The 14,500-nt window shown below is 51.1% G+C and overlaps 1 protein-coding gene across 1 annotated transcript in view; it reads left to right on the top strand.

Moving 5' to 3' along the window:
• Positions 1–13,813, top strand: part of DIP2C (disco interacting protein 2 homolog C) — a 203,268-nt gene extending 189,455 nt beyond the window's left edge. The window contains exons 34-38 of the mRNA XM_032425522.1: positions 2,587–2,644; positions 4,484–4,558; positions 6,500–6,674; positions 8,095–8,218; positions 10,714–13,813. Coding sequence (XP_032281413.1) covers positions 2,587–2,644; positions 4,484–4,558; positions 6,500–6,674; positions 8,095–8,218; positions 10,714–10,966 — 685 coding nt within the window. The 3' untranslated portion in view covers positions 10,967–13,813. The remainder of the gene's footprint in view (positions 1–2,586; positions 2,645–4,483; positions 4,559–6,499; positions 6,675–8,094; positions 8,219–10,713) is intronic.
• Positions 13,814–14,500: the final 687 nt, after the last annotated feature.

The raw sequence follows: 14,500 nt of genomic DNA, 5'->3' as shown, positions 1-14,500 counted from the left end.
CTTTTCATGTGGATGAAGGGCAATCTTCTGTGGCATTTGTAGCCTTTTCATGTGGGACCCACCGTGAGCGATGCCAGCACCCTGTTCCTGCTCCCTATGGAGACACAGTACACCGTTTCCATACTGACCACAGAAGACCTTCCTCACGGTAGAGCCTCCTTTCTTCCACATGTGAGATGAGATCCCTCCTTTCTCTGAGTGTCGGACAGGGAAGGACAGGGCACAAGTAATCTCTTCGAGCAGGAAGAGGGCAGAGGAGGCCGCTGTTCGGGGAGGCAGACGCCAGCCAGTGTGCATGCGGCCAGGAGCCCCGCTCGCTGAGGGAGCATGCCTTTGTGCTCTCCCCTCATATTGGCCAGGCATGGGCCTGGGGAGAAGCCTGCGGGGAGGGAGAGCAGGTCCTGGGCCCCAGACGCCAGCATCCAGGGACGTTGCCCCTTGTTTTCTGGTTCCACCCTTGACACCAGGATGCCCTTTCTGACATCCTCACAGTCCTAATGCAGTGGTCAGAGCTGCTTGATATGTCCAAAATGCCCGGCCGGGCTTTCTAACATCCTAAAATAGTGGTCACTGTGCGTGGACAGCCAGCAGAGCGGAAGTGTGTCTGAAACAGCCCTCATTTTTGGCTCAGAGTTTTGCTCCCCAGCCTGACTTCCTGGCCTATGGGGGTGCCTGTCCTGGTTGCTGGCCTTCTGGGTACCCCCAGACACAGCAGCCCTGCTCACGCACGGACCGGGCCACACAGTGGGCCTGCTTGGCCCTTTCTCCTTCAGCCCACCCACTCCTAACTGTCCGCCCAGTCTGGCCTCACATCCCCATGGCTTTCTCCATCTGTAGCAAATTGCTGATATCCAGACGCCACAGATGGGCAGCCAGCCGCTGGACACAGGCCTGTCCACTTCACCTGGCTGTTCAGACGAGCCTGGCTCTAGCTCAGTGTCGCGGTCCTGGCCTCCCGACCCAGCATGAGCACCATGTCTGTCTACAAGTGCAACGAGGCGAAGCCCGCAGGGTCTCAGTGCTGTTGCGATGGGGGCCATTAGCCCTAACGCAGCCTCCCTGGGTCCTGAGTGGGTGTGTCTCTTACAGTTCTGGAGTAATGCACCGGGGGCGTTATCTTTGAAGGTTAATGTCATTAAGCCCAATGGCATATTCTAGAACCGTTCCCGTAGGGCATGAGATCTAGGCTGTTTTTCTTGGATGACCCCTCGTTTGCTGCCGTGAGCATCAAGTCTTCCTTGAGACAAACACTGGAGATCCTGGTGGTTACCATATGATCCAAAATTGGAATAGTGAGTTCTTCCACATCATCAGATTACCGCTGCCACCGCTCAGGTGCTCGCCCTCCCTCCCCAGGGCTGCTGAAGAGAAGGTGTCAGTCCTCCTGTTCCTGCCCCCACCCCCAAGATTCAGCTCCAGCAACAGGAGGCACCACACCAAAGGCTGGCTGCGAAGGAGCCCCACGTGCCCAGCAGCACCCCTCCGGCCCCCTTCCATCTTTGGAGTACTTACTAGTTAGGAGGAGGATCGCTGTGATCATGCAGAGGGTGGCTGGGGCGTGCTGAGCTTCACTTCCCCACGGGCATGGAGACACAGCGTCCCACCTCTCCATGCCCCCAACTCCCGCTCCACGGGATTCAAGCACTTTCTCCTGCGCTTCACTCTCTTCCAATAAAAACTGCCTTTTAGATGAATGAACAGCATCACAGTGCTGTAGTACAGTGGCCAAGATGCAAAACCAGGCGTTTAAAAAAAACAGCTGGGAAGGATTTAGCCAGCTCTGGTTGTGACCACACCAATGTCGTCTGCAGTTGTTTGTTTTGTTTTGTTTTTTTAAGATTTTATTTATTTGAGAGAGAGAGCGCGAGCAGGGGAGGGGCAGAGGGAGAGGGAGAAGCAGGCTTCCCGCCGAGCAGGGAGCCCCACACGGGGCTCGATCCCAGGACCCTGAGATCATGACCTGAGCCGAAGGCAGATGCTTAACAACTGAGCCACCCAGGCGTCCCCGCTCACAGTTCTTAAGATTTAGTCGCCATTAAGTATTTTTTTAATGGAAAAGAGTTTCTTTTCTGAAAGGAAGTTTTGCTGTCCAAATTGGCCAGTCCTGTCCCCCAGGGCTCAGACACACCTGGGTCAGAAGGTAGACTCTCTGCAGCCACAGACCTGGGCCCTGCTGAGGCCTCACAAGCGCCTCAGCCCCGGGCAGTGCGGTCCCCACAGCCCGCAGTGGGTTCAGAGCTGTGGTGCAATGCTTACTCCTTTCCTTTTCTGCAAGTGCTGAGTTGAGTCTGGTTCCTCTCGATGCAGAATCATTTTCCCAGCTGGTGTGCAGGCTTGGTGACTGGGATGTGGCCTCTGTGGCCTGTCCCGTGTCTCTCTCCATCTCCCCGCCAGAGCTCAGCTGCCGTCTGCTGCCAGACCACTTATTCTTTGATTTCTGAACTGTCTTTGTGTTGAACGGTGCTCACCAGCAGACTGAACATCCCCCAGCAACCCACCCGGCATTGACCAGGTGCTGAATATGGAGGAAGGGAACCGTAGGCTCAAAAACACCCAAGTCATCATACCTTCTTTTTCTGTTTGCAGAGTCCGCTTGGTGGAAAGAGGCTCTCCTCATAGCTTGCCCCTCATGGAATCAGGAAAAGTAAGTATTGAAGGAAGAAAGATACATTTCTGTGTAAGTTTGAGTCTCAGCGTATGGGCTTTGACATTTTAAGAAATGTATTTTATATAGTATTTTCTCCAAAAAGTTTTCTTAAATGTAGTATTTCAGGACTAGGTTTGGCCATGAGTACAGAAACTCCACAAACAACAGTGTTTTAAACAAGTTAGATTTTTTTCTTTTTTTAAATTTTTTTAAACAATTTCTTTTTAAAGAATTTATTTATTTGACAGAGAGAGACGCAGCCAAGAGAGGGAACACAAGCAGGGGGAGTGGGAGAGGGAGAAGCAGGCTTCCCACGGAGCAGGGAGCCCGATGTGGGGCTGGATCCCAGGACCCTGGGATCATGACCTAAGCTGAAGGCAGACGCTTAACGACTGAGCCACCCAGGCGCCCCTAGATTTTTCTTTTCTCTTACATAAAAGACATCATGAAAACTCCAGGGGCCCTGCCACCTTCTGTCTTGTTCTGCTTTGCATGGATCCCATTCCCAGGGTGCCTCAGGGTCAGAAGTGGCTGCTCCCACCCTAGCCATCGCTTCCACATTCCAGCAGCAGCAACAGCAGCAGAAGCAGCAAAGGGAAACTAAAGGTGCAGACCTCAGCAAAGGCTCCTAAGCCACCTTATACACACTTCAGTACCACTGTCCAGAATCTGGTCATGCGGTCACACTGGCTGAAAGAAAGGTTGGAAACGTTATATTGGTTCTGAATATCCGTGGGCCTAGCTAAAAACCCAGGTCCAATTGCTGTGAAAGTAGACGAAGAAGGGTGGTCAGGGGACAAAGTAGTTTCTGCCACTGTGGGTATGTTTTTCACTTACACCTAAGTGAAGACTTCTTTTTCCTGTTTTTGGCCCCACTTGACGTAATTCCAGAAGCGCCTCATGTCGCTTCTGGACCTTTTATAATCTCCGTCTACATGAGCACCAGTTAGAGTTCTAGTACTAAGTTGGTTCTAATGGTAGGACGCTGTGCTTGCCTGCCCTAAGCCAGCCGTTAGCAGGACAAGGGACCAGAGCTGCCATATTACACGTCAGACTCAAGGGACGGGACAGGACTTCTCACCACCGATGTTTTGCCGAATCTCAACCCTTCCCAGTAGCTGAACCAACACGGGCTATTTTCTAAATTTGCAGAACCAGCTTTTGCTGCCATATGCATGTGGTGTTAGTGAAATTCAGAATGTTTCCAAGCCAAACTTCCATTAAGAGGGAGATGCTTGATATGAGCATTCTGATACAAGACAGTGACGTGCAGGAGGGTGTTGAAGCATAACCAAGATGGAGAGCTGGACGGGCATTCAAGTCAGAACACGCTGGGATGCGCTGGCTCTTCCTCCCGCCACCACACTGTGCCGTGCCCACCTGCGCTTTCAGTCCACACTCATCTTGGAAAACTTGATCCGTGACCTCCTTAATTCAGTGCCTACTGCAAACCTCACCCCTTCCTCCACATCAGCGTCCCATGATGTCACGCACAATGTTAAACATAACTGGAAAATTAATTGAAATACCTGAAGATTCCTGTTTTGCAAGCATCAGGCTGAATTACATCATTTATCCTGTTTTCATTCAGATTCTTAATTTTAAGATCACGTTAACACAGGCTTTATCACTGTAGTAATAATTGCAATAAGATGCAATTGTCACATAGTAATTATGTCATGCTGTGGTATGTAATTTTAATTTAAAGCCATACTACTTTCTGAACAGTTTTAGAAAGGAAAACAGGCATGTGGCATGAAGGCAAGGTCAAGGCTGATTGGAGTGTAGCATCTACCTCTCTGCCCACTGACCAGAATGTTCTCCTTTCCCACATAGATACTTCCAGGGGTTCGGATCATAATTGCCAATCCAGAAACAAAAGGACCGTTGGGCGACTCCCACCTGGGTGAGGTGAGTTACAGGGTGTCCACCCAGGAGAGGTGACTTATGGGGTGCTCACTTGAGTGAGGCAAGGTATGGGGTGCCCACCCAGGAGAAGTGAGATATGGGGTACCCACCTGGGTGAGGTGAGTTACGGGGTGCCCACCCAGGTGAGGTGAGTTATGGGGTGCCACCTGGGAGAGATGACTTATGGGGTACTCACTCGAGTGAGGCGAGTTATGGGATGCCCACCCAGGAGAGGTGAGTTATAGGGTACTCACCTGGGAGAGGTGACTTATGGGGTGCTCACTTGAGTGAGGCAAGTTATGGGGTGCCCCCCTGGGTGAGGCAAGTTACAGGTGCCCCCAGCAGAGGTGACTTATGGGGTACTCATTCTGGTGAGGTGAATTACGGGATGCCCACCCGGGTGAGGCAAGAGGCAAGAGGCAGGAGGCAACACCTGATCAGATTGGGTAAGTCTCAACTGACTGGCTGGAAAGTGACTCAAAATGAGCTGTGAAAGTTCAGGCTACAAAGTGGATTTCTGTAAGGAAGCCGTCATTGCTGAGTTCATGGGGATGAGGACGGAGCAGTGTGCACAGAGCGTACGGCCACAGCCTAGACTCATAGAATATCAGTAAACGGTAGCAAGCGGGTTAGGAAATGACAGGTATTTCCTTCGGTCGGAAAGTCCGTACTGGCTTTGACCCTTCAGCCCATATTCACAGTGAAACCCGGCTGACCACCCCTCCTGCCACGTGCGGCTGGAGAACACACATCCTCAGCCCGCCGTCCCCGATCCTTCCCCTGCCCCACTCAGCCAGGCCACAGAGGACGCAGAGGACATCAGGGAAGGGTGCCAACACACTTATCTTCCCTCCCGTTCTCTCCAAGGCCGAGCCTGCCCTGTGCACTGGGTGGAAGGAAGCCCATCCTGCCCGGGGAGAGCCTCCTGGCTGTCAGGGTCACTGGCCCTGTGTGGTCAGCTCTCCCTCCTTACAGACCTGCCTGTAGCTGACACCCCGTTAAAAACACCACCGCACAACACACAGAGAACAAACCAGTGGTTGGCGGAGGGGAAGGTGGGTGAGCGGATTGAGAAGTACAGACTTGCAGTTGTGAAGTGAGCGAGTCTTGGGAATAAAGAGCGCAGCCTGGGGAGTGTAATAATGTTGCACGGTGACTACAGTTACTGTTCCGCATACAAGTGTCAGATCACTCTGCTGTGCACGGGACACTAACCTCCTGTGTCAGCCCGCCTTCAGCTGAAACAACAAAGCTGGGCCACCGCTTCTCCCGGAGGCCTCAAGCTATAAACGGTGACCAAAGGACAGACTGACCGCTCCCCAGACTCCATTTCTGTGTGGGCTGCAGCTTGGCCCTTCATTTGAATTTCTCAGTTATGTGTAAAGATCAGAGCTGAGGTGATAAAATTCCGTACAGATCTTATTTAGGAATTTCCTTTAAGTACATTCCTAGATGAAATTGGGGAGGACGGCGTGCTGTCTTGGGCACCTGGGGGAGCCGGCCGGGTGTCAGAATCCACCTCACTCTCGTTTTCTGACCGGGAATGTGTCTTAATGAGGAAATTGTGTGTTGGAGAGCAGGGGACAGGTTTCATCCCCCCTGCGTGATGGTGTCACTTCTGTGTCTGCTCTAGGCTTTGGTTTGTTCAGCACGGAGGACTAGGTGGCTGCAGGTGCCCAGTGGTGAACACATTTGATATGTTCACTTTAAAACCCTCAGTTTGTTTTAATGGGCTTCTCAAGAGGTGGACAGCCTCGTTATTCGCTTAGTGGCTCTATTCCAGTAAATACTATGGCGTCTGAGTCTCCCCTGAAGCCCGCGTGAGATTAACACGGCCGGGTTCCCGCCAGGCATGGGCATTCTGATGTCACTGACTGCCCAGGTAGTTTCCTCCCTGCAGATCCTCCCCGGCGTACTCACCCAGTTCTGTTGCTTCCTTCACAGATCTGGGTTCACAGTGCCCACAATGCCAGTGGTTATTTCACCATTTACGGAGATGAGTCCCTGCAGTCAGACCACTTCAACTCAAGGTTAAGTTTTGGAGACACCCAGACGGTCTGGGCGCGGACAGGCTACTTGGGGTTCCTGCGGAGGACAGAGCTCACAGATGCAAACGGAGGTAAGAGCCCGGGCAGGTGGGTGGAGAGGCCCCCAGGCCCTGAGAACGTTTGTGGGACTGGGACGCCAGCCCCACGAGCACATTGTGCATGCTTGCTGCAAACCAGCTGAGCGTGAAGGAGAGGAGGATCGGTGTGAGTCCAGCACGCCAGAGCCACGTGAGAGACCGTGTGCTCCGTGAGCACAGTCTCTCACAGAGCCAAGGACAGATTTAAACCCTGCACAGGAGCCAGGACACCATGCCCCTCCATGCAGTGGACGGACCCCTCACCCACCCGCAGCGGCCCCGTGCCCCCGAGGCCCACCTGGACAGCGGCTGCAGGAGCGCACCCACTGCCCTCTGCCTGACCGGACCAGGCCTGGCCTGTCGGGAAAGGGAGGTAGCGAGGTGCTCAGGCTTGGGCATGGGGAGGCGCTGCTCCCTTCTCTGCTGGGGGCTGGCGCCAGGCAGGAGAGTTATAAAAAATGAAAAGGTACAGGCCTACTTGCTATGAGAGTCTCAGCTTCTAGTTCCACTCAAAGTAGAGGCAGGACTCAGTTATTTCAGAGGATGGGAGCTGAGATTTCCTAGGGAGATCCTGCCGGACCCACACCCCAGGAGGTGAGTGTCTGGGAGGCTTGCTGACACACCTCCCTGGGGGGAGCTTTGTGAACCTGGCTGAATTGGCGTATATTTAGTGGAAAAGCGCAAAAACATTTTGGCATCGCGTTTGCAATTTGGGAAAATCAAAGACTGTTTTATTTGAGGGTGCTCTCTGGGATTCCTGTGAGGAACGAAGCAAGGCAGGGCCATGGTGATCCAGACCCCCCAGGAGGAGGGACAGGTCCCATCCCGCGGAATTCTGGGGCGCTGGGGACAGCACTATTGCTGTTTCCTCACCTCTGTGACCCCCCAAAAGATGGGAGTCCTGCTGCAGTCATAGAAGCCAGCAAATAAACACCCCCATCTCATCCAACTTGAACTGGAAAAGATTTTCCCACTCGGAGGTGGAATTCTAGCAGTTGCGGCCTCGTGGGATGCCATCAGAGGGGGCGGGGTTTGGTTTTGGCTGTGCTGCACCCTGACCTGTGGCTGCGGGAGAGCACGGCGTCTGCCGGCCGCCGAGGGGCGGAGGTGCTCCCGAGGAGTAGGAGATAGTGTATTGAAGGTGTGCAGGAGCTGGTCCTGGACGTGCGCTCTCCCCCGGGGCGCTGAGGTGTGCAGCTGGCTCTCCGTGAGACCATGATCCTGGCCAGGCTGGTGTCCTGGGGGCCCCGGGCTGCACAGCGTCCCAGTAGAAAGGAACTAGCTACCCGCACTCAGTGACCCCATTCCTTGGCTTGTGTCTCTCACTCAGGGGTAGTTTTAATCTCAGTCTCTTACAAAGCAGCTTGAGCACCATTGTGGTGAGGTTCACACACGTTCTCCACTCCCTGCACAGAGCGCCACGATGCCCTGTACGTGGTGGGGGCGCTGGACGAAGCGATGGAGCTGCGGGGGATGAGGTATCACCCGATAGACATTGAGACCTCGGTCATCAGAGCCCATAAAAGCGTCACAGAATGGTGAGTAGTGGGTGGGTATTTGCACCCAGCTGCCAGTGACCAGGCCGGCGAGGGCCCTTGGGTTCATCCTCCCTCCCTGGTCCATGTGGTTGGCTGTGTTGCTGGTGGGGCTGGCCTGGGGGCCCCGAGCTCACTCGGTGCCTTTACATGGTGGTAAAGGGTGCAAAGAGGCTCCACACCGTTAACTGTAGGTTTGTTCGTTCATTTGGCCCCAGAGCTGGCAGGGACCTGATGTGATCTCGAAGCTGAGGAACCCCAAGGGAGGCACATTCTGAAATCGCTCATGAGCAGTCCTTCCTGGTGGGTAGATGGGCCTGAGTTGTTCATTGCCCCTTGTGAGCTGATTACAGGCTAGTTATTTGTTGCCATTTATGGGCCCTGGACACGGGCGGCTCGGCAGCCTGGAAGAGAGAAGAGAGAGTTTGCGAACCCACGCGTGGCCCTGTGCTTCCGACGTGGTGACGTCCCTCCTCACCCCGAGGCTGCTGGAGCTGCAAGTGGACAGGAGCTGGGATCCCTGGAGAGACTGCAGCCCAGAGACGGCACAGGGCTACCTCGGTTTCCATGCCACTAGCTGTACATACCGATTACAGCCTCCCGGTCTGTAGTTTTAAGAAAATAACTTAGACTGGTTTGTATTGCCTACCGCAGACATTTTCCATCTGGTTGCAAAGGGCTGTTTCCACCTTAAAGACCTGTGACGGGGACTCCGTGCCGCCGCCTGTGGGTTTCTGTTCCAGGATTCGAGTTTTTGTTCTAAGCCCTGCTGTGGCCTCACCTGATGCGCGTGGGGCCTCGCACTCACCTCACCTCACGTGTGCACCCACAGTTCCATCCTGCGGGGCTCTGGTCCTTCAGAAACCGCCCAGCACAAACTGCTCTGTTGTTCTTCCTGCTCCTTCTCACCTTCCCTGCCCGACCTGGGCGCCTCCCCCAGCGCACACCCTCGGTTACTTCGCACCAAGGTGGAAGGCAGACACTCACGTCCCTCCATGTGGCTATTTCAGGGTGGCACGGTCCAGCTAACCAAATCTTGCCCTTCTCATCCGTTGTCTCCAGGGTTGGACATCTGTGGCCCTAGGAAAACAACGCTCATCCAGCCCATCACTCCCTGGCAAACCCCCTCCTCCATCAAATACAGAAACCCCGGTTCCTGATACTGTATCATAAGCGTCAGGTGCTATAATAAAATTATACCACAAGTGGCTAATATACATGTAAGATCTGTGATATCACAAACTCAGTATGGGCTCACTTGGGCCACACAGAGCAATGTTTTAGTGTCATAAAGTGTCCTTTTATGGGAATTTGGCACCAGCGCATCTTGCGAACGGACCTTGGCAGGACTGTTCCCTTAGGTACACACTGATCACAGCAAACTCGAGAAGCAGTAATCTGTTGAACACATTCTCCAATATTTCCCTTCCACGTTAACGTATATATTGGTCATACTAAACAAAACGTGCGGGTTTTTTTCTGAATAGACATACCCATACAGTTTTAGAAAACTGTAGTGAGTTTCCCAAATACTTGCTGCCTCCTAGACCCTTCTGTGCGTCCGGCTGGAGGACGCAGGTGCCAGCAACCCACTGCAGGCCCCTGGAGCCTGGCCCCCGCCTCCCACGCCTCTTCTGCCCTGGACGCTTCTGACCGCCTCAGCCAGCAGACCACGGGCACCAGGAGCAGAGCCTGTTAAGGCCCTATAACCACCCCCATTTAAAGACCACCCTTATAAACTGCAGGTGGCTTAAAGTGTAAAGTACTGAGTTTAGGCTCCCACAGATTGGCCCGACCAAATCTTCTGGGTGACCCTCCACTGAGAGATCCCAAATAAAATGCTTCTAGATGAATCTCTGACGTTCTGGAGGATCTTTCCCCCACACAGGTCACCTCTTGCTGCCTGACACTCCTTCCAGACTCAGTGCTTCAGACAGCAGCGTGTTGTTGGGTCCCCATGTCTGCAGTTGACCGCTGGGTTGTCTGGCCCCAGTGTGACTGGGGCCCACGGTCAGCCAGGCACCAAGCTGGTGGCTCTCCACGTTTCTCACCCTCCCTCGACGTCCCCCGTCCTGCTGTGGCAGAGGGAGGTCAGGACCGGCCCCAGAGCCCCAGGGGCTGTCCGGCCTCTGCTAACTTACCGCTCACCAAGCCCAAGGCCAGGACTCCACCTTAGGGGCCTGGTGTGCACATGGTGGGGCTTCTGTGGCACCGTGTGCCCCTCGGCCGCAGCTGGGAGCAGAGGGCAGGGCCGTGTCAGGGTGCTGCCTGGCACGGAGATCCCCTGCGTGCGCGGCAGCCCCCGTGAGAGCCGGCCGGTAGAAAACCCTAACCACAGGTGTGTGTGCAGCCACCTACTGAGCGAAAAGCCATGGGCTCAGAGAGACCGTCAATGTGCAGGCAGATCAGAAAAGAACCATATGGCACTTCTTGAAAAGAAAACGAAATTGTTACATAAACACCTCACGGCATAGTGATGATTTTTTTCTCTCTTGCAGCGCTGTGTTCACCTGGACCAATTTGTTGGTGGTGGTGGTTGAGCTTGATGGGTCAGAGCAAGAAGCCTTGGACCTGGTCCCCTTAGTGACCAACGTGGTTCTGGAGGAGCACTACCTGGTGGTGGGGGTCGTGGTCGTGGTGGACATCGGTGTCATCCCCATCAACTCCCGGGGAGAGAAGCAGCGTATGCACCTGCGGGATGGGTTTTTGGCAGACCAGCTAGATCCCATCTATGTGGCCTACAACATGTAGTCTCGTCTCTGGTCCCGTAGACTTTTCTAGGAAAGTAAACGTTTTTCTCAGTGTCACTCAAGTTTGCAGACATGAGGGCCACATTCGCCAGAATGGAGCCTTTGTTCACGCGGTGGTGAGACTTTCCACAGCAGTCCTGATTGGCATGGGGGTGAAATGTGAAATGTGAATTTACCACTGAAGTTTGCTCAGAAGGACTTTGGATTACTGCCTTCAGTTTGTTGGAAAAACCCATTTCAAAACTTTCTTTTCTTTTTTTTTAATTATTGGATAATAAGTGCTTTCTTCGTAAATGTGGTATTTTGTTAAGCCAAAATAGCAATTAAAAAAATATTCTGCCCTCCAGATGGGTTCTTTTAAACAATTTATGTAGTGTGACAAAGAATTGTTTTCTCTGTTTAATGTGTCATGAAATCTTAATGACATGGACCTTGTTACTAATTTAAGCCATTGCTAGATTTCATCCTTTTAGGAAAGTTTGTTGAGGTACGAGAAAACCTTCCAAATAGCACCTTCCGATTAGATTTTAGCAGCTTTCTTTGTCAGAAATGTGCTGGATAAACAAAGGCTAACATATGGCCTTTGAAGTTAGCATAGAATGAGAAGAAATTATAAATAAGGTGTATTTCGGCAACTCTCTTGCAGATATCTTTGTACTAAACTAAAAAGATAAAATAAGTTAACTTCTTCATATGTAATTATGTACAAAACGTTTAATTTATTTTGATCTCTTTAGAAGTATAAAAGAGAAAAACATTCAAGAACATTAAAGTCTTGTAATGTTTGCTAATATAAAAAAGTGTTGTATTATCTTGCGTGGATAGTATCACAACAAATATATATATATGAAATATAAATTCACTAATGAACAAAGGAGATTTTAAAGTTTAAAATGCAGAACCTGTCACTTGCATGGTGTCCCCTCCACTGTACTGTAGATAAAGCGAGATTCTCTCACACCCACTTTGCTGATGCGAGCAATCCCAGATTGCCGGTAGCCCGGTCTAAATGTTTCTTCTAGAACCAGAGACCAGCAAGTGAAATTATTGCCATCTCGAAGTTGGGGAAGGAATTTGAGGCGAAATGTGCACTATTTTCCCTTTGCTGCGGGGGCAACGGTGAGCGGTCTGTGCCAGTGTGTGCTTACGACACTGAGCGGACATTAGGGAAGGCAGGTGCTGAGTAGCACTGCTCTCTTAGCTGCAAGAAATCCTTGTTGTTCATCCTTTTTGTTAATGTCACCCTTTTTGGTCCTTGGTATGAAAAGGAGTGCTCTTTTATGGTCATTTGCACCGGGTTGTGTTGATTCCCCTCAGATGGCCATTGTATGGAGTGGACAGACTGTCCAGAACAGCTTTAAGGGAAAAGACTCACATAGGAGACCGTCACCTCAGCCAGCTCTCTGGGGTGCCCCCGCCCAGAGCTCTGGGGCTCCACCCTCATGAGCTGCCCCGGGACTCCTCACAGAGCCACTGGCTGGAGCGAGAAAGCCTCCCAGCTGCCTTCATTTCACCACCTGTGGATGACACGTTTCTGATTTCCGTCTCTCGCTGCTGCTGCCGCCTCACACACCTTCCGATTTCCACGTCTCATCTGTACACTCCTCGATCGAAATGGCCCATCTGTGTCCAGCCAAGAAGAGGTATCCGCTGTCCAAGCGTGATCTATCTTATAACTGCCCCAATATGACCCTGCAGTGGCTCTCGTTGCTAGAAATGCATGAGCAAGATTGTTGCTGGGCAAACCTTAGAGTCTCTTTTCACCATATTGTAGGCAATGTCTTCATCTGCCTTTGCTGTATGCGCCAGCAGTAAGCCCTTTGCTAAAAGAGTTTTGTTTGACTTCCGAGATCCAAGGCTAATTGTTTTTTAAAAATTTTAAGTGGCATTTTTTTAAATTTGTCTGCATGTGGGGTGCATCCTTCCATCTCCACAAATTATTTGATTTTTAAGATATTGTTTGACTTCATTGCTGTGTGTGAATATTTCTCTACATGCTTCAGATACACATTCCTACAGTCTTCTGCTTCCTAAGGGGGAAAAAACCCACCACACACAGAAAAAAAGATGTTTTCTTACACACACCCACCTTGTTTAAGGGGAAGGAGGTTTAAGGTTTCCGGTAAGATACTGACTAGGAAACACAGCTACGGGATAACTTGTGAGGTCTAGCTGATGTCGGAAGCAAACAACAAATCAGGTATCACTTCCAATATGACCTTCACCTTCACCATGTCAGCTTCACGTGCAAGGCGGGGCAGTTGTGAAAGTGGTTAGTGACGTCCTTGTCATCTCTCATGGTAGAGTTGAGGTCCAAAGGGTTGGGGGCTGGGATCGAAGGTCATTTGTGCAAGAAAAAGGAAAGGAAACCCGTTTCAGCAATAAAGAAGGATTGTTCTGTATTAGAAATTGTGCTGTAGATAAATCATTCATGAGAATGTAACAATGTTTGTCTTGTGACCTTGTGCTTTTGAAGTCAGACAAAACCGTGTAATCAACTTGCACAAAGAAGGGTACACAATGAACATTGAAACACAGACCTAACCCAACAGGGCGGCTTCCTCATGGTGCTTGTTTATTATATATATTTAATCCTGCTTGACACTTTACCCAAGGGAAACTGCCCCTTTTATCAGTTGAATGTTAGCAGCGTTATTTCATAGAGTGTGGTGACTGGTTAGAGAAATTCATGTACTCAACCAATCACGGTTTCAAACAAAATTTTTATGTGCAAAGGACGGCAACCTTCTCGTATGTTAAACCACCAGTAAGCTTTGTACATCTGTGATAACGCCTGTTTTATATTCAAATGAACAAATAAAAGCTTTTATTTTTGTTGCTCTGAAAATAGCAGTTTCTTAATTGGTCCCCTGGAAAACTGTCTGGGACAGCTTCAATCCCAGGAAGGAAGTGACTCCTGCAGGGAAATGGGAAATGTATCTGACTCTGTTTACATAATTTGTTGCATTACTTATTAGTACAGATAAATCATACTTTGAACAATGTTTAAATTTTGATGTGGGCATTTATTGCTTAAAAAATTCCTATGGCAACAAATGTTTTGTGAAATGTTTTTTTTAATTCTTTTAAATATATCTAAATATATTTGTTCACATTTGCTGCAAGTGTACAGATTCTTGGTAAATTTGGGGGACAAAGAGGAAGCCTGAGTCCTGTGTGCCAATACTTTGTCAGCCGTGTGACAGGAAACCTCTGCATGTCAGGAAGTAGGCCTAGCTGGCTATTCCAACCCAAATTATCTTTGCTCGTTTGACAACCTTAAAAGCTCTGTCTTTTGCCCAAGATCTGAGAATTCTTACAGGTTTGTCTCGTGGAAGGCAGTACAACCTTCAGCCTAAGGGTTATCAGAAAATGAATTTGTACACATGAAAATGATTAGCACCCAGATCTGCACCCCCAGGTTACCAGGCTTAGCCGAACACCTGCGGGTGAGAAGCCCCGGAGCACCCCGGCCGGCTGAGGACGGCGCCCCGGGAGCCCGGGATCGGGCGGTGCCGGGAACCCGCAGACACGC

Source organism: Phoca vitulina, unplaced genomic scaffold, assembly GCF_004348235.1.
Source record: "Phoca vitulina isolate PV1807 unplaced genomic scaffold, GSC_HSeal_1.0 scaffold33, whole genome shotgun sequence".
NCBI classification, from domain to species: domain Eukaryota; kingdom Metazoa; phylum Chordata; class Mammalia; order Carnivora; family Phocidae; genus Phoca; species Phoca vitulina.
This window is presented reverse-complemented; position numbering and strand designations above follow the sequence as displayed.